The 18,081-nt window shown below is 45.6% G+C and overlaps 1 protein-coding gene across 5 annotated transcripts in view; it reads left to right on the top strand.

The window, feature by feature from the left end:
- The window catches only part of Scamp1 (secretory carrier membrane protein 1), an 83,984-nt gene that overhangs the window by 26,025 nt on the left and 39,878 nt on the right, over positions 1 to 18,081 (top strand). For 2 of the 5 annotated variants that reach the window (XM_087619582.1, NM_001100636.1), the window contains 1 exon segment: positions 7,177 to 7,254. The exons of 2 other annotated variants lie outside the window; for them this stretch is intronic. In XM_087619582.1, coding sequence (XP_087475708.1) covers positions 7,177 to 7,254 — 78 coding nt within the window. 5 annotated transcript variants of the gene reach the window in all.

Below are 18,081 nucleotides of genomic sequence, written 5' to 3'. Positions count from 1 at the left end.
GGCACCATTCTCAAAACTCAGACGGCCACAGCTGTGTGGGCTTCTTCCCGGGACCTCCATTGCGGCCGTCGGTGTGCATGTCTCTTGTGAACTCCCATAGTTCTGATATTGTCGTATAATTTGATATCTGGAATTGTGATATCTCCTAAGGATTCCTATGTTGTTGGGGCTTTCTGTGCTTCCTTATGAATTTTTTTTCTTTTTTCTTTTTTTCCGGAGCTGGGGACCGAACCCAGGGCCTTGCAACCGCTCTACCACTGAGTTAAATCCCCAACCCCTTCCTTATGAATTTAAAGATTTTTTTTTTTAGTTCTGTGAGTGTCACTGGAATTTTGGTGGGGATTTTTGCATTGACTATACACATAGTTTTTGATAATATACCTTTAAACTGTTTATTCTGCTGATCCACAAGCATGGAGGTCTGCCCAGTTGTTCAGTCCTTTTCAATCTCCTCTTCATTACGGAGACCTTCCTTACAGTAACTGTGTTCCTGGTCTTAGAACAGCTGTGATTCTTGTATCTGTGGCCTTGCTAGATGTGTTAATCAGGTGCAGCCCTGAGGCCCTTTAAGTAGAACATAGTGTCATCTGTGGGTAGACATACTTTGAGTTCTTATAGTCACCCCGTCTTATTCTTCTAGATAAGACCAAGATAATTGAATCTTGTTTTATAAGTTTTATTATTTATGGGGTATGTGTGCGCCTGGACCATGTCGTGCATGTGGAGGTCAAAGGATAATTTCGGTTCTCTTCATCTACCTTTGTGTGATTTCCGTTGGATGCAGGCTCCCCCGCCGAGCCATCTCACCCACCTGGATCTGTTTTGAAGGGAGTCTGGCCTCCTCTGCATATTTAAGGTTCCTAGTGAGGTTACCATTGGGAGGGGTTCAGACACAGGGTTGCTGGCTTACAGGTCAGACTCATTCCTGTGCCCCTTTGATCATCCCTTCCTCTCAAGAGGTTGCTACATCCTATCCTTTGCCTTCTGGGTACAGCATTTCTGTACACAATGGTAGCTTGGTTGACACAAGTTGCTTCAAATTGTACTGTCTTGAAATGGCCTTGCCTCTCCATCAGTTTTTACAAGGTGGTTTTGCTATCTGATGCCATCTTGACTGGTATCTGTTTACTTTTAGAGCAAAGCACAGTCCTGTGGCTATTTGGGTTGCGGATCGAGATCGGATGTGTCTGCCGTTGTCTTTGTCGATGTGTCCATGGTTTCCCCTTAAAGCTTATTTTATTTTAGTTTATTTTCAGATGCTGGGGACTGAACCAGTGGTGTGCATAGTAGGCAAGTGCTCTCCCGCTGAGCTGCCCCCTTACCCGCTTTTCCTTTTTACTGTTGTTTCTTTTTTGCTTTGTAGTTTTAACTTCCGGACTGTGGGATGTCTGTAGGCATTCTTCTCTGGTGGTGTCTGGGGAGCCCATTTCCTCCTCTAAATTTGGTAAAGTTTTGGAATGATTTCTCAGGGTAGGTCACGTATGCCTTTAGACTTTACCTTAGATGTCTCCTTGGGTGTGGTTTCTTGAGTGTTCCCTGAGTTTCTGAGGTTTGTCCAAGTTACATATTTCTTTATTTGTTTGTGTCTGAATGTATCATTGCCTTAGGCCTGTCCCCTGGACCAATAATATTTCTTCTTTTGTGTTTGTTTGTTGGTGATGCCTCTGTGACGTTCGTCTGATAGACTCTTATTTCCAGAATTTCTGACTTCTTTTTCAGAATCTGTGTCTTTGCTAAAAATTTCCTCCCTGATTTTGAATTAATGGATCTTTTTATTACCTTACTTCCTTACTCAGACCCTGAGTCATTGACTTTTAAACATAAGACCCTGATCTTAAAAAAAAAGAAAAACATCAGAAACCCAACTGTATTGCATGTCTGTGTATGTGTCTGTGAGGTTAGTGGTATGTGCATGCGTGTGCAGGTGCAGCCCATGGAGGCTGGAGACATCAGGTCCTCCTGGTGCTGGGGTACAGGCAGCTGTGAGTGCCCTGAAGTCCACACTGAGAGCGGAGTTCAGACCCTTTGGAAGGGCAGTGTACACTCTTTACTGTTGAGATCTCTGCAGCCACAGCCGAGTCTCTTTTTCTGGCATTTTATCCATCTCAGTACCTTAGTATTGAACTTACGACGGTGTTGTAGTGGCTTGTTTATGGTTGTTATTATTATTTGGTGTATGTTTATTGGGTTTTGTGTGTTTTGCAGGGTGACTGTGTCTCCATTTTGTTTGTTTTATGAGAGCCTTCCCTGATGGCCGTTGTCCTTGCTTGTGTGTACCCCCTGCTACTGTCTGGAGTGAGACCTACTGTAGTAACAGGAAGGGTTTGGCAGCCGCCCTGGTGAGGAGATACAGTAACTCACAATGACTTCCAACTGTCCCTCCAGCTTCCTTCTCTCTCTCCTTTCCCTCTCTCTTCCTTTCTCTTGGTCCTTCCTTCCTCCTTCCCCTTTCCTGATCTCATTCCCTTTTTGCTTCCTTCTCTTTCTCTTCTTCCCCTCCCTCCCTTCTCTTTTCCTCCCTCCCTCATCTTTTTCCTTTGCTTTACTTCCCCTCCTCTATTCTTCCTTTCTTAGCCTCTCTTTCCTCCCCTTCTTCCCCTGTCTTTCCTCCTTCCTCTCCCTTCCTTCCTCCCTACTTTTGCTTTCCTTCCCCTTCTTTACCTTACAGAGTCTTCCTCTGTGTAACCCAGGTTAGCCCTGAACTTTAGATTTTCCTGTCTCAGTTTTCTGAATTCTGAATTATAGGCAAGTTATACCACACTGGCTGGCCAAAAGACCTAGTTCTTTTTTGGTATTGTTGTTCAGGACAGGATCTCAGTAGGTAGCCTCCACAGGCCTGGAATTCACTATGTTGACCAGGCTGGTCTTGAACGCGAAGAGATCTGCTTGCCTCTGGCTCCTCAGTGCTGGGATCAAAGGCAGGTCCACCCAGTTCTTAATTAAAACAGGCAATCATCGTACGGTGTGTGGGAGAGTTTGTGTAACAGCGTAAGCGGTGCTTGCTGCTGCGACTGACAGAGCTGGGGAGCTCGAAGCCTGCCTTCATCCTGCTGCTGCCCTCCCGCTTTCCTGAGCCGTGCGCGATGCTCAGGAGATGAGCCAGCCGGGTTCGGGCTGAGCAGGTGCCTGTGGGCTTTTCCACCAGCTGTGCGGTGCCTACAGTAGCAGGTCCTTGTCTGCGGCAGAGGCTACGCCAAGGTGAGGTGACTGAGAGGGGGCAAGGCTGGAGAAATAGGTCGGGGCTGGGCTATTTTATCTGAGGAAATTTGAATTTAGTTTTAAAGTTGCTAGGAAGACTTTAAAAAATCTGTAATGTGTGGGGATGGAAAATCAACTTTGCGTCTTCAGAAGCCGTCTGTGAGGAATATGGAATGGCGTTGTACTTGACAGGGCAGTGGGTTCCCATAGGAGATGCTTTACAGGAGAACTTGTTAGGAACACAGATTTCCTTTTACTTTTTAAAATTATATTTTTGTGTGTGCATTGGTGTTTTGCCTGTGTGTATGTCTGTGTGGGGGTATTAGGCCCCTGAAACTGAAGTTACAGGCAGTTTCGAGCTGCCATATGGGTGCTGGGAATCGAAACTGAGTCCTGTAAAAGAGCAGCCTGTTCCTTACCTCTGGGCGCTCACCTTTCATCCCAGCACTCGGGAGGCAGAGGCAAGGGGATCTCTGAGCTTGAGTCTAGCCTGATCTACAAAGTGAGTTCAGGACAGCCAGGGCTACACTGATAAACCTAGTCTCAAAGACAAACAGATAAATCTAAACAACAAAGCAAACAAACAGGTTTTCCAGCCCCACTCCAGGGCTGCCGAGTCAGTGGGTTGGGGTACAGTCGTCTGTTTCCTTTGATTGTTCCGTACACCAAAGGTTGAAAGAAAGTGGGACCAGCTCTCAGATCGTGAACTGCGCTGCACACGAAGTCTGTAGTTGATTTTGTCATGTTCATTATATTTGTGTTTAACACTTAAAATTGAAGGAAATCAAATAGAATTTTGTGATTTAGTAATTTTTATAGGAAAGCTTAATATTCAAAGATCTGAAAGTCTAGGAAAATATACTAATGTATTTGGAAAGGGGGGAGCCTAGGCCAAATAGAAAAGTAAACTACAGACGAGCAGTGATACTGACAGAAAAGTCAGAGGAATGTAATCTCGAATATTCTAGATGCTGGCTGTATATGACATTGATTTCTAATGTATTTAATCTGAAACTGGGAAAACTGTTGGGGGTGGTATTTTAAAGAGAGGACCCTCCCACTGGTAGAGAAAGAGCTATAAGGGGCCAGTGGCTGCTGAGAGGGTGAATCCGGCTCCTTTAGAGGTTATCTGCTTTCAGGTGGTCAGCCTTGGATACACAAACACATGAGCACATGGGCTCAGTAGATTATGTACTGCCAAGGGCCAGCCTGGCATGGAGAGGGCTTCTGACAGAGGGTGTGTCTTGGAGCCGCTAAAAGAGCTCCAGGTCAAGAGTGGATCCAAGTAACCTGTGTTCTGCCCAAGATGGCTCCCTAAATTTCTCTCTCTCTCTCTCTCTCTCTCTCTCTCTCTCTCTCTCCACACACACACACACACACACACACAAAGAGAGAGAGAGAGAGAGAGAGAGAGAGAGAGAGAGAGAGAGAGAGAGAGAGACAGACTGACTCTGTGGTTGAGACAGGTAGCTTTCTGAAAAAGTGCTATAAAAATTCAAGTCAGAAATCCTGTTAGAAAACTTCTAAAAGTAATTCTCACATTTTCCATTCAAAATCAGAAAGCCAGAAAAAAATCCTAAACGTTATGTTCGCTCTCGAGACAGCCTTCCCTGGATATCTGCTAGAAAACATTCTAAAGGGGCTCTGTCAGCTCTCTAAGTAATTCTTGGAATTTCTAACCCAGGTCAGAAATCCTATTTTAAAAAAATTCTACAAGAGCTGCATTCCCTTTCCGAGGACTTTCCACTAAAATAAAAAATTCTGTTAAAAAAATTCTCCAGATCCCTAGACTGTTCGGCTCTCACTAGAAAAAAACTCTGCTAAAAGAACTGCTACCCCTCTCTGCTAGCTCAGCCCATGCAGACGGAAGCCAGGTTATTATTTACATATCAATTCAGTCATTCCAGGGTCCCTCAGGACCATCCCAGACTGCCTTCCTTGACTCTTAAAAAGAAAAAAAGGACAGCAAGTACATTGCAAAAACAATTCAGAGATCTGCTTTCTTTGTAAATTTAGCTGGGTGGGACCCTTGTCCTGAGATTACCTTTCCGACCACACTTGAACCATTAGCTCTGTTCCTGGCTCACCTTAAATTCAGGAATCCAACTGGCTTTGTAAGCATAAATGAAAAACCTCAGCTGGGTGGGATCTTGCCCTGTGTACGCCACTCAACGCCACTCCCCAAATCTCTTTATCTCCTTCCTTAGTAGCTTTCTGACTAGCTGGCTCATAGTACAGCTGCCTCTGTTCCTTTAGATCTGTGGAGTTCCTTATACAATTCATATTGCATCTGTATATTTTACATAGTAGAGAAATCATATATTTTCAGACTCATGTTTTTAGAGTTCTTTTCCACAACCTTAAAGGCTGCCCTAAAGATCCCAGCATTTACCATTTTGCAGACATTAACCATATCTTCACCTCCTGATCTCATGCTGTTTGATTATCATGGAGTCATTAACCTTAACAGAAACATCCCTGCGTGCACACGCATAACAGTAGTAATTTTTTATTGGATATTTTATGTATTTACATTTCAAATATTATTCCCTTCTTCCCTTCCTGTCCCCTCCCCCTGCTTCTATGGATGCTCCCCATCTAACCCACACACTCCCACCTCACTGCCCTGGCATTCCCTTATACTGGGACATCAAGCCTTCATGGGACCAAGAACTTCTCCTCCGATTGATGCCAGACAAGGCCATCCTCTGCTACATATGTGACTGGAGCCATGGGTTGCTCCTTGTATACTCTGGATGGTGGTTTAATCTCTGAGAGCTCTAGGGGGCGTGGGGGATCTGGTTGGTTGACAGTGTTCTTCCTATGGGGTTGCAAACCCCTTTGGCTCCTTCAGCCCTTTCTCTAACTCCTCCATTGGGGTCCCCGTGCTCAGTCCAATGGTTATCTGCAAGCATCCTCATCTGTATCAGCAAGGCTCTGGCAGAGCTGCTCAGGAGACACCCATATCAGGCTCCTGTCAGCAAGCACTTCTTGGCATCAGCAATAGTGACTGGGTTTGGTGGCTGCATATGGGATGGATCCCCAGGTGGGGCAGTCTCTGGATGGCCTTTCCTTCAGTCTCTGCTCTACTCTTTGTCCCTACATTTCCTTTAGACAGGAACAATTCTGGGTTAAAAATTTGAGAAGGGTGGTTGACCCTATCCCCCAACAGGGAGCCTTACCTAACCTCTGGATCTGGTCTCGACAGGCTCTCCCTCTCCTTTGTTGGACATTTCAGCTAATGTCATCCCTGTTGGGTCCTGGGAGCCTCTTGCTTTCCCGGCATCTGGGACTTGTTTGTGGCTACCCCCAGTTCTCCATCCCCTATTGCCACACACCTCCGTTCAATTTCCTGACCCTCTGTATATCATCCTGTCACCTCTAATACCTGATCCTGCCCCGCAAGAGATCACATAATTGGATGTAGAACATAGTATTTAGAGGAAGGGGGAGGGAGTGATGTAGGTAATCATGTGTGGAATTCTCAAAATAATAAAACATCACAAAAATAAAAAGAAGACTATGAAGCCAGATATGGTCAGTTATGAATCTAATGGCTAGCATTCAGGAGGCTGAGGCAGTAGGACCACCAAGGGTTCAAAGCCAGCCTGGGCTATAGAGTAAGACCCTGTGACATAACCCTGTGTATAAACTTTATGATGATCTTACAAATGGTGGGTTTAACCAAAGCATCGTAGGCAGTCAGCACCACATAACAAGTAAGTGGGTCTACCTAAGTCTTTATAGACTAGCAGCTGACTTGCGCTAACACGTTTTATTTGTGTTTTATTTGTTTTTCTTTGAGGCGTGAGGGTTTAAATATTACCTCTATTGAAATGTCGAATGCATCTGACTGTACTTCAGTTTGCTTTGTTTTGCTGAGTGACCAAAGGTTCAGATAAAGCAAATAGTATGTAAATATCAAAATTGGATCTTAATTATTAACTCACATTGCTTCTTTTTCAATTCTTTTTCCAGGACCCATCTGTCACACAGGTGACAAGAAATGTGCCACCGGGACTTGATGAATATAATCCTTTCTCTGATTCTAGAACGGTAACATTCTTTTTTTGCACTTCTTTAAATGTTTAAGTGGAAGTTTAGTAGGGGATATTTTAATTATGTTCTCTTTAGCTGGTGGATTAAGTGATTGTAAAACAAGCTGTGTGAATGTATTATCTAGAACTCAGCAGTTTAGCATTGTTCCTGAAGAAGTTCCTGAGACGTCTCTTCCATTCTGTAAATTACAGCGCTAACCTGTGTTGTGTGGACCTCCTCACAGGACTTGAAGCTCTGGGGAGAGGAGTGTGCCTCCTGATGTTCCGGCAGCCTTTGTGGGAATGTGGGCGATGTTGACAATGGAGACTGCCTGTGACATTTGTGTGCTTGTCACTTGAGTCACCTGCTGCTGTGGCAGTTTCCTTCTGGAAGTCTGCTTGCTCTAGGAAAACACTTTCTTCCTCTCTAAGTCAGTGTAGCTTAGGGGTCTGAGAAGAGCTCCCTGATGGAGGTCTGCTGTTCCGTGTGCTCAGTGTGGGATACAGGATTGTGTTCTGCCTTCCGCTAGGACATAACCCTTACAGTCAGGGCTTTTGAAGTAGCTTTCTCCTCAAATAATGTTGTCTTCTGAAGTTTTGTTGGTGTTTTAGACAATTGTATGCACCAGGCTCCTAGTTATAAATGTTTGTGACTTACTTTGGTCACCCCATGGATACTTGAGTTATGCATGTGGATTTTTACCATCCCATAATGATCCTTAACTGGCAATCACCTCATGAGTATTTTCCATAGTGTAGATTATTCTGAAAGATAATGTTGAATTTCCTTGGGGGTTTCTTCAATGTGTATTTTATTGACTTACCTTAGTTCTTTAGGAGCTTTGTACAAAGTTATAATTAAAAACAAAAATGTATTTGGTCCTTGTCCTCAGTTCTGGGTATATAGATCCTAAAACTTTTGAAATTTGATGTATGTTAATGAGGTGACTGGTGACTTTGCGTCCCTTGGTGCTTCAGGATGTGTGTTCGTGTGTGTGTGTGTGTGTGTGTGTGTGTGTGTGTGTGTGTGTGTGTGTGTGTCTGTGTGTTCGTGCGTTCATGTGTGTGTGTGTGTTCGTGTCTGTGTCTGTGTGTGTGTATGTGTGTATGTGTGTTCGTGCGTTCATGTGTGTGTGTGTGTGTGTGTATGTACACACCGTGAGACTGCTGCCCATGGCAGCCAGAAGGAGGCATCAGATTCCTGGGAATTGGAGTCACAGACGGTCGTTAGCTACCATGCAGGTGTTGGGAACTGAGTCCAAGTCTTCTGTAAGAGCAGCCAGTGTTCCTAAAGGCCTAGCGTGCTCATGGCTTGCTCAGTCTACTTTCTTATAGAACTAGGACCATCAGCACAGGCAGGGCCCCACCCACAATGGGATAGGCCCTCACCCATCAAACACTAATTTAAAATACCCTATAGGCTTGTCTACAGCCTGATTTCATGGAGTCATTCTCTTGAGGCTCCCTCCTCTCAGAAGACTTTAGCTTATGTCCAGCTGGCATAGAACTAGGGAGCACACACCATGTTCTCCTTAGAGACAGATGACGAGGGGGAGAAGTCCTGGCCTTTGGAAAGTTTGTCACCTAAATGTGATTTTAAAAACCTCAGCGTACATACAAAGAGGATATATACAGGATAAATGAAACATGAAATGGTAAACTGTGGTCCTACATGGGGAGTCTCTGCAGTTCCTGGGAGGATTTGGAAGAGTGTCCAGCTAGGCTACAGTGAGAGTGTCTAAAAGTAAGCCGCTGTGAGTTTTCTGAGCAGGCGCACTACACCAGTACCAGGAACATAACATGATTGTTGTCCAAGAACCTGGTGAAGCTTGTGCTGCATTTTTACTTTTTAAGATATGTTTTATTTCATGTGTGTAGATGTTTTGCCTGCAGTGCTGGTGGAGGTCAGAAGAGGGCCCTGGATCCCCCTGAGAGTTCATTGCTAGTTGTGAGTTGTTCAGTGGGTGCTAGAAACCAAGCCTGGGTCCTTTGCAAGAGCTGCAAGTGCCCTTTCCGAGCTCTCTCCAGCCCCCTAAAATTCCTTGATTAATTGAATTAAATGATGTGTTTGATTTTAGTCCAATACTGTTTTAGTTGATTGGCGTCTTTATATTTGATTTAGAAGATATCTATGACATGGAAGCTTCTAGATTGTTGTATAAGGATAGGATGAGTTACTTTCGGTCAAGCAGGCAGATTCTACAGCAGGATTGCTGAGATTGAAAAAGATCACATTACTTTATTAAAAGTAGGTTTTCCCAGCTAGGAAGCTGGCTCAGCCTTTAGGAACACTGGCTGCTCTTACAGAAGACTTGGACTCAGTTCCCAACACCTACATGGTAGCTAACAACCGTCTGTAACTCCAATTCCCAGGAATCTGATGTTTCCTTCTGGCTGCCATGGGCAGCAGTCTCACGGTGTGTACACACACACACACACACACACACACGCACACACACACGCACACGCACACATGTGCACACACATGCACAAAAACACTCATAGACATAAAAAAATAAATCTTAAAGATTTCAATCAGGTGTGGTTGGTACGTGCCTTTAATACCAGCACTCAGAAGGCAGAGGCTAGTGAATCTTTGTGAGTTCAAGACCAGTCTGTCTATGTAGGGAGTGAAGACCAGCTAGAGATACACAATGAGACTGTGTTCTGTGAAACCCAGTTCCGATGGATACATCCACAAAATGACTCCCTCCCACACCTAAGGCTCAGGGAACATTTCAGTGGAAAGCTCGTAAGATTCGGGAGTTTGGTGTGAAATCGTGTCTTCTAGGAATAAGTCTTACTAACATGGCTGCTTAAGCAAGGATAGCCACAGTAGAGTGCCAAAGTGGAGAGTTGAAAGCCAGGAGGTCTCAACCCTATACAGAGAGCTACAGGCAACTAAGGGATGCTCAGAGTGGGAGAAATGATCTTCCACAGAGAAGAGCATTCCAACTGGCTATCCAACACCAGATGGTCAACCCTGCAAACATACATAAATGGAACAGTATACAGACTAAGGAGGTTGTATTTAGGAATATATATGTATATACATATATGCATGTAGCAGCAAGTAATGAAAAAAGAGGCTGCCTTAGAGTTACTGTTACTGAAGCATCATGATTGAAGCAACTCCGGGAGGAAAGGTTTTTTGTTTTTGGCTTTCATGTCCTCATTACTGTTCATCACTGAAGACAATTGGGATGGGAATTCATACCGGTTAGGAACTAACTATACTGAGGCCATGGAGAAGTGCTGCTTACTGACTTGCTCCTCGTCATAGTTAGGGTTTTACTGCTGTGAAGAGACAAAATGACCAAGGCAACTCTTAAAAGGGAAACATTTAACTGGGGCTGGCTTACAGGTTCAGAGGTTCAGTCCATTACCACTGTGGTGGGAAGCCTGGGGGCACCCAGGCAGACGTGGTGCTGGAGAAGCAGATGACTTTTACGTCTTAGTCCCCAGGCAGCAGAAGGGGCTGTGTGCTACACTGGACAAAGCTTGAGCACAGGAAACCTCAAAGCCTGCCACCACAGGGGCACGCTTCTTCCAACATGGCCACACCTCTCCCTTTAGTCCTAGCAGTCAAACACATGAATTTATGGGGCCATATCTATTCAATCCACCACATTCCCCATGGCTGGCTGAGTCTGCTCATAGAACCCAGGACTCCCAACCCAAGGATGGTGTCACCCACAATGGGCTTGGGCCTCAAACATCAATTACTTATCAAGAAAATTCCCTTCAGACTAATTATAACCTCATTTTGTGGAGTCATCCCCCCTCTTCTCTCTCTCTCTCTCTCTCTCTCTCTATCTCTCTCTCTCTCTCTCTCTCTCTCTCTCTGTATACCTATCTACCTACCTGCCTACCTGCCTACCTGCCTACCTGCCTACCTGCCTACCTGCCTACCAACCATATGTTTGGTTTTTTGAGGCTGGGTTTCTCTGTATAGTCAGTCCTCTTACTCACTCTGTAGACCTGGCTGGTCTTGAACTCACAGAGATCTGTCTGCTCCCTGGATTCTGGGATTAAAAGTGTGTGCCACCACCTTCCATGCTGAAGCAGTTTTCTTAATTGAGACTCCCTCCCCTTTGATGACTTTAATTTCTGTAATACTGTCATATAAGCCAGCACTTTGGCCATGTCTTTGAAAGAGATCAAGGAAGAGTATATGGGAGGATTTGGAGGGAGGAAACGGAAGGGGAAGTGATGTAATTGTAATCTTAAAAGAAGACTTACAATATGTAATTTTTTGTCGTTGAAAGAAAACTTCAGGTAGTTAAAGACTATGGAATGAAAAGTTGGCTACTTTTATAATTTTTGATTCACAAAGTTATAAATTCAAGTGTTTTCACAAGATGCTGTGTAACATAGACAAAGTGTCTGCCGATGTGGGGAACTACTGCGCACTTGAAGTGGGCCTTGTCTGAATTGAGTCATGTACATACACGGCATATGCTAGGTAGGTCCCCTGGTCTACCTTCTGAGTTGCTAGAGCAATGATTTGATCCCTGAGAACTGATCAGGAACACTTCCCTTTAGCCCGGTAATGGTTTACATTCTCTTAGGGTGCTTGTGGCCTTTGACAGGTTTTCTGATAGATATTGAAAGGTAAAGACTGGGGACACATGGGGCTGGAATGCGGTGCTCGGGGTAGTAGTCTTTGGAGACACTCGGGGCCTCACTTGCTGCCATTCCTTGCAGAGGATTGGTCTGCCTTCTTTTCTGCTTTGTTCCTTGTACCCTGTGCGATTTCCCTCACAGTCTGTACCTTCCAGGAGAAAGAACCATGAGGAGGAGATTGCGAGGTGGTCATCTCTAACCGGAAGGGACATAAATAAGTGGCTTGTCACTAACATCCACCACACAGGCCATGCAGGCCATGGAGGGCCTGAAGACCTGCATTTTAGCCCAGCTCTGACTGCTGACTAGTGGGTCACTTCAGGCACGCCTCTGAACTCCTTTGGGTTTTATTCATGTCTCACACAGAGACGGGGAGGAAAGCATTGTGGTGAATAGTTTTTCCTGTGGTCTCCTGTCATGCAGGATGAAGCTCTTAGCTGCAGGACTGACTGATTGCACAGAGCAGTGAGTGCCCTCTCCACTTTAACATCTCTGCCTCCTGTTGTGCTTGCCCTTCTCCCTCTGTATTCCGGGAGCTCATCACCTTTCTCCTCTAGAGCCAGTCTTTGTCTCCCCGTTTTATTAAATGACACTGTGCTTCTGTTCTCCTAGTGTCCCAGTGGCTAAAAGCACAAATGTTCTTGGGCTCAAGTAGCTTCTTTCCTGTGTCTAATCAGTGGCCACATCCTCACTCCCTGAACGGCTTTACCTGTCTGTCCTTTCAACTGAAACCAAGCTGTCCTAGTTCAGAAACTTGCAGAATGGCACAGTGGTGGCCTTCCAGAGATACACGGCCTCCAGTCTGTCTTCAGACTACTTTTTGTGTGCTATTAAGGAATTATTTTAGAGATCAGATGAACTTACCTACTTTCCTTAGAAGTGATTATATATTCCACACCTAGCAGTTTGGCATGGGGGTCAGCTGACTTGAACTTAGCCTATCTCCTATAGCATTTTTTTTGGTTTATAGAAAAACTGAGGAGGAAGCCCAGCGTGTGCCAGGTTACCCATCTAGGCCTGCCTTCGTCCTAGTCTAGTGCTGTTTGCTTTAGCCAAAGCCATCTATCTCCCTACAAACCAAACCTCTCTGAGACCCCCTGACTTGGCCTTCCATTGTTGTGAGGGAGTCAAGAGACTGTGTGATCATAATGCCTGGGTCTCCTAGGCTATCCTCGCCTTCAGTGGGTCAAGACAGCAATCTATGCAGGTTTGCTATTTGACAAACTACCACAGACTCGGTAGCGTGGGTCAGAAGTTTGGGCTCCACAGAGCTAACTCTTTAGCCACACAAAAGCTGTGTTGAAGGTATTGTCCTTGTTGTATTTTTTTTTAAAAGATTTGTTTTTAATTATATGTCTGTGTGGGTACGTGCATGTGAGTGCAGGTGCCCACAGATGCCCGAGGAGGGCATCAGGTCTTTTTGAGTGGAGTTATAGGATGTTGTGAGCTGCTATGTAGGTGCCGGGATCCAACTTTATATCCTCGTGAAGAGCCATATTCTTAACTGCCAGCCATCTCTGCGGCCTCCTGTGTTCTGTTCTTATCTGGGCTTTGACTAGGAGGAATCTCTACCTGCCTCCTTGAGCTTCCTGGCCAAGATCCTGCTCGGTGTATGACAGAGAGTCTTAGCAGTTTTCAGGGCGTTGATGGCTGCTTTCCACTGGGGCACAGATATCCCCTGCAGTTCCCAGGGATACATGGATCTCCCAACATAACCATTTTGTCTATCCATGGAGCCTCTTAGTCCAGTCTGCTAGGACACATTCTTAAAGAGTGTAGTAGAGTCCGGAGGGGTGGTGGTCTGTCCCCGTCACTGTGCTTCAGTATCTGGCTGGTCAGAAGCTTGTTAAAAGCCCCACAGTGCTTTCAGGAGGAGGATTCTACCAAAGACGTGAGCACCATGGGGGAGAATCAGGAGGGTCACTTTAGAGCTGAGTGCCTCACTGGGAATCAGATAGTACGTTAGGACTCCAGCTTCATCCCTCCCGGCTGTTCACCTCAGTTTTAAGAAGGATCAAAGTAGAGACTCTAGGAGATGTGCCCTGGCCTGCCCTTGCAGCACCTGCCTGAGTCTGCCAAGACCGTCGTCCTCATGCCTGTGTCCAGAGCTGGTTTTCCTCAGCTGCTGTTGATGCCTCACAGTGTCTGTGTAGCCTTCAGCCTGTCTCCCTTGTGTGTGTAACTCTTTCAACTCTGTCCAGTCCTACAGGAATCAGTCCGTCTTTAAGCCCTTCATTCTCTTTGGAGTGCCTTTTCTTCATTGTGCTGTGGAAACACCATGCTGTGAGGGTGGTGTATTATAGTATGTGCAGGTTTGGTGAAAGCCTTACGTTGGGTAATTTATAGACAGCGGGAATTGATGGCTCATAGTTCTGAGGGCTGCAGATCCCAAGGTGCATATGCAGGCAGGTTCAGTAGCTGACCAGGGTGTCTTTCAGGGGCCTGAGTGCCATTTCTTGCTGTGCCCTCATGTTGTGGAAGAGACCTGCCCCCACCTCAGCCCCACCCCTACCTCCCTTTTAAGGGACCCAGATTGGATTTATAGGTGTTTCTCCCTAACAATCACATCATCTTCCAAATATCTCACCTGCTAAAACTATTGATTGAGGATTAGCTTTCAACATTGGACTTTTGGGCTGACAAGTCATTGAGGCCATAGAGTTCTCCTTCGCAGCCTTTTAAGAAAGTAGTTGACTTTTGTCTCACAGCTTTAAACCAGGCATGAAAGAGAAGTGGAAGTCATTTGTGTTTCCCACGATTCTGAAAATTCCCCAACTTTGTATCTCATTAGATTTTAATTAGGAGCCAGCAGCCACTGTCACTAACATCTAGCCACCTCCACGACTGGTCTTTAATGTTTTTGTGTCTTGATTCACCAGAACTTAGTGTTTCTAACGCATTCCTCCTATTTTGCTGTTTCGGATAATTTTTTTCAAACTCTCACGTCTTATTTCCTTGACCCTTTACATCGACTTCTGCAGCTCTTTCCATCGTCCCATCCCAGACGTCTTTATTATAGTCACCATCTGTTTCATAATTACTTAGTTTTAAAATTTTGTGTGAACATTTATTTGGTACAAGGAACTGAATGTAGGGGCTTGATCAGGTTAATTATATACTCTACCATTGAGCTATATCCCAGCATCATAAAGTTGTGTTTCTCTCTACTCCCCCAAGACAGGGTCTCACCATATAGCCCTGGCTGCCTTGAACTCACCGTGTAGACCAGCCTGACTTTGAACTCACAGATCTTGCCTGCCTTTGCCTCCTGAGTGCTGGAATTAATTGTATATGCCACTTATAATAGGATTATTTTAAAGGCAAATAAAAGTGGTTTATTTTAAGCCAAATAATAAATATGGCCTGAAAACATGAATTTAAATTTCCCCAAGTGACATGTTATATATGCAGGTTACATGAACTTTTACAGTCATGGATATGAGAAAGCTATAAACTAGCTGTTACTAATGTTCCTTCTTTGGGGGGGGTGAATCTTTACCCCCTCCTAAGGTCCTAATGACAAACCAAAGCCAATGACAACCTGCTGCTCTAGTCTCCCCAGTCTATATACCCTACCACCTCCCCAAGACTCCTGCCACATGCAGTTAGAGTCAAACTACACACAGACGGCTGAGGGGAACGGTGGAATATCAGAAGGCCCTAACGTCCATTCCCACCCCTTCTATGAGGGAATGCCAGTAATTCACAGGACTAGTCACCATGGGCTCCTGTGGATACAGGCAATGTTGCTGGCAGGATAGCGCCTTACAGCAAGCAGCACACTGACAGAGCAGGCAGGCAGCTCTGGAGGAGGGCTGTGGACTCTTCTGTAGGACAGCAGTTTTAGCCTACTGCTCCCTTCATCCTAGGATTTCCTCCTCTGTGGCTGAAGTCCATGCTTCTGTGACTACTGCCTCCTGCCTTTCAGTCTTTCAGATGTGTTGGGACATCTTCCGGAGCCTCTGGGACCTCCAGTGTGTCAGTCTTACTGTTCGCTCTCTGGTTTCCTTCACTTCCTGTTCTCTCCTCATTAAATTCCGGGTTGTCTTGAGGCTGCACTCTAGGCAGTGATTAGAAGCTGTCCCCATTCTCCTACTTCCACAGAACCCTCAGCTCACTGTCCCCTTTTGTTGTTTTTCAGTTTGTTTTCAGCCCTGAAGCAAAAGGAGTTGGCTGGCTAGGCGGTGGCACGTGCCTTTAGTCCCAGCACAGGCAGAGGCAGGTGGATCTCTGAGTTCAAGGCCAGCCTAGTCTACAAATCAAGTCTAGTACAGCCTGGGCTAACAGAGAAACCCTGTCTCAAAAAATTAAAAAAAGAAGTTAATCCATTGCTTCAGGCTCCTGCTCAGGAACTCTCATGAGCACATGAGCATTATATTTTTTCTTAAGATGTGTGTGTGTGTGTGTGTCTGTGTGTGTGTGTATGCACATACGCACACGCGTGCACCTATGGAGGCCAGATCTGTGGAGCTGTGAGTGCTGAGAACTGAACTGTTCTCTGTACTGCTGAACTTCTCTTGAACCCTGCTTCACTTCTATTTTTTTTTTTCTTTTTTTCGGAGCTGGGGACCGAACCCAGGGCCTTGTGCTTGCTAGGCAAACGCTCTACCACTGAGCTAAATCCCCAACCCCCACTTCTATTTTTTGAAAGAGGTTTTGTTTTTGTAGAGCAGGGTCCCCTCCGAGAGGAGAGTGCAGATTCCCACCTGCTCCTGCCCCTCACCCCGAGCCCCCAGTCTACTGTTTCACTCTACCTCTAGATTGACAGTTTGTCACACGTATGAGCCATTGCTGACACACAGTAACGCAGCCCAGGTCTGTTCCTGCTGGGGTTGAACAGGTTACAGCCTCAGCAGCAGCCACTGGTGTTTGGGTTCTCTGTCTCCATTTCTGTAGGCTCACCTTACCCATCAGTCATCACACCATGGCACGGTGCACGATGTGCCTTCTCTCACTGACTTCCTTACCTGTGTGTGCACCATGTCTTTCATAGCTTGACGGCTCACTTCTTTTTAGCACTGAATACTAGTCTACACCTTGGGTCTGCCCTGCTTATGGATCCGGTCACCTACTGAAGGAGTGTGCTTTTACTTACAGTACCCTACTGTGATGAATGAAGGTGCTAAAAATATCTGTGTAGGTCTTAACTGTGAGCATAAGTTTTCAGCTCGTTTGGGCAAGTACCAGGGAGTGTGATTGCCAGATCACACAGTAGCTGTATGCTTAATTTAACTTTTTAGTGTATATATTTAAGGATTGCAGTATGATTTAATGAAATATATATAGATGGTGAATTTACATTACTATCTCACTATCAGTTCATACAGTTGCTTTTTTTTTTTGGTAGCAGCTAAAAGCTACTCAGCACACATTTCCTGTGCAGTTTGACTCCATCACCTGTGTCTTCATGCACGTCACTGCGGGAGACTTGCTTGCCCTATAAATTTGTATTTTCTGGCCTTCGCCAGCCCCTTTCCTGCTCCAGTCCCTCCTCATCTCCTGTCATCACCGTTTTGTATGCTCTGTGAACCTTCTTTTTAGATTTCACATGTAAATGAGGTCATGCAATTGTTTTCTTCCTGTGTCTGGTGTATTTCACTTAGCACAATGTCCGCTGGACCCATCAGTGTGGCAGATGGCTACTTTATCCATTCATGTGTGTTTCCCTCTCAGAGCTGGGCTTCGTGAACTCCAGGCAAAACGCAGTGGGCTAGGCTGCATTTCCCCCTACTCCGCCATCGCTGTTGGGTGCCGTGCTTGTGGGAAGTGCTGATGCTCAGGGGTGGGAGAACTCCATCTAAGCTGCAGCCCCCAGCCCAGGTGAGCAATGATGCAGGCGGAGGCCAAGGCTGGTTGGTGTTCCTAACCCCGGAGGAAGCTGGAGGAGTCAGGACCCGAGCCGTGTGGTTCTCGATGAGAACAGTCCTTGCTTGTCCAAGCTGTTTATTCATTGTTCATTGTGGGAAATGGGTGCATACAACTTACTCAGGGTGGACCAAAGATTAAAAACCTTTTGCAGAGAGGAATGTCCGGAAAGGGAAGCTTATTGGCTAAACCCTTGGGGCTGACCCATCTAGATGACTCGTTGGCATGGAGAACTCTATACTGTATGACTACATGACTAGTGGTCACAAAATTCACGTGAGGTGTGGTGGTCACGTGCTGCTCCAGGACAGGAACAGGGTGGGAGCAGATGAAGCTCCTACTGGTCTCAGATAGG

This window comes from Rattus norvegicus, chromosome 2, assembly GCF_021556685.1.
Source record: "Rattus norvegicus strain SHRSP/BbbUtx chromosome 2, alternate assembly SHRSP_T2T, whole genome shotgun sequence".
NCBI classification, from domain to species: Eukaryota; Metazoa; Chordata; class Mammalia; order Rodentia; family Muridae; genus Rattus; species Rattus norvegicus.
The sequence above is the reverse complement of the archived record's forward strand: the minus strand, read 5'-3'. Positions and strand labels throughout refer to the sequence as shown.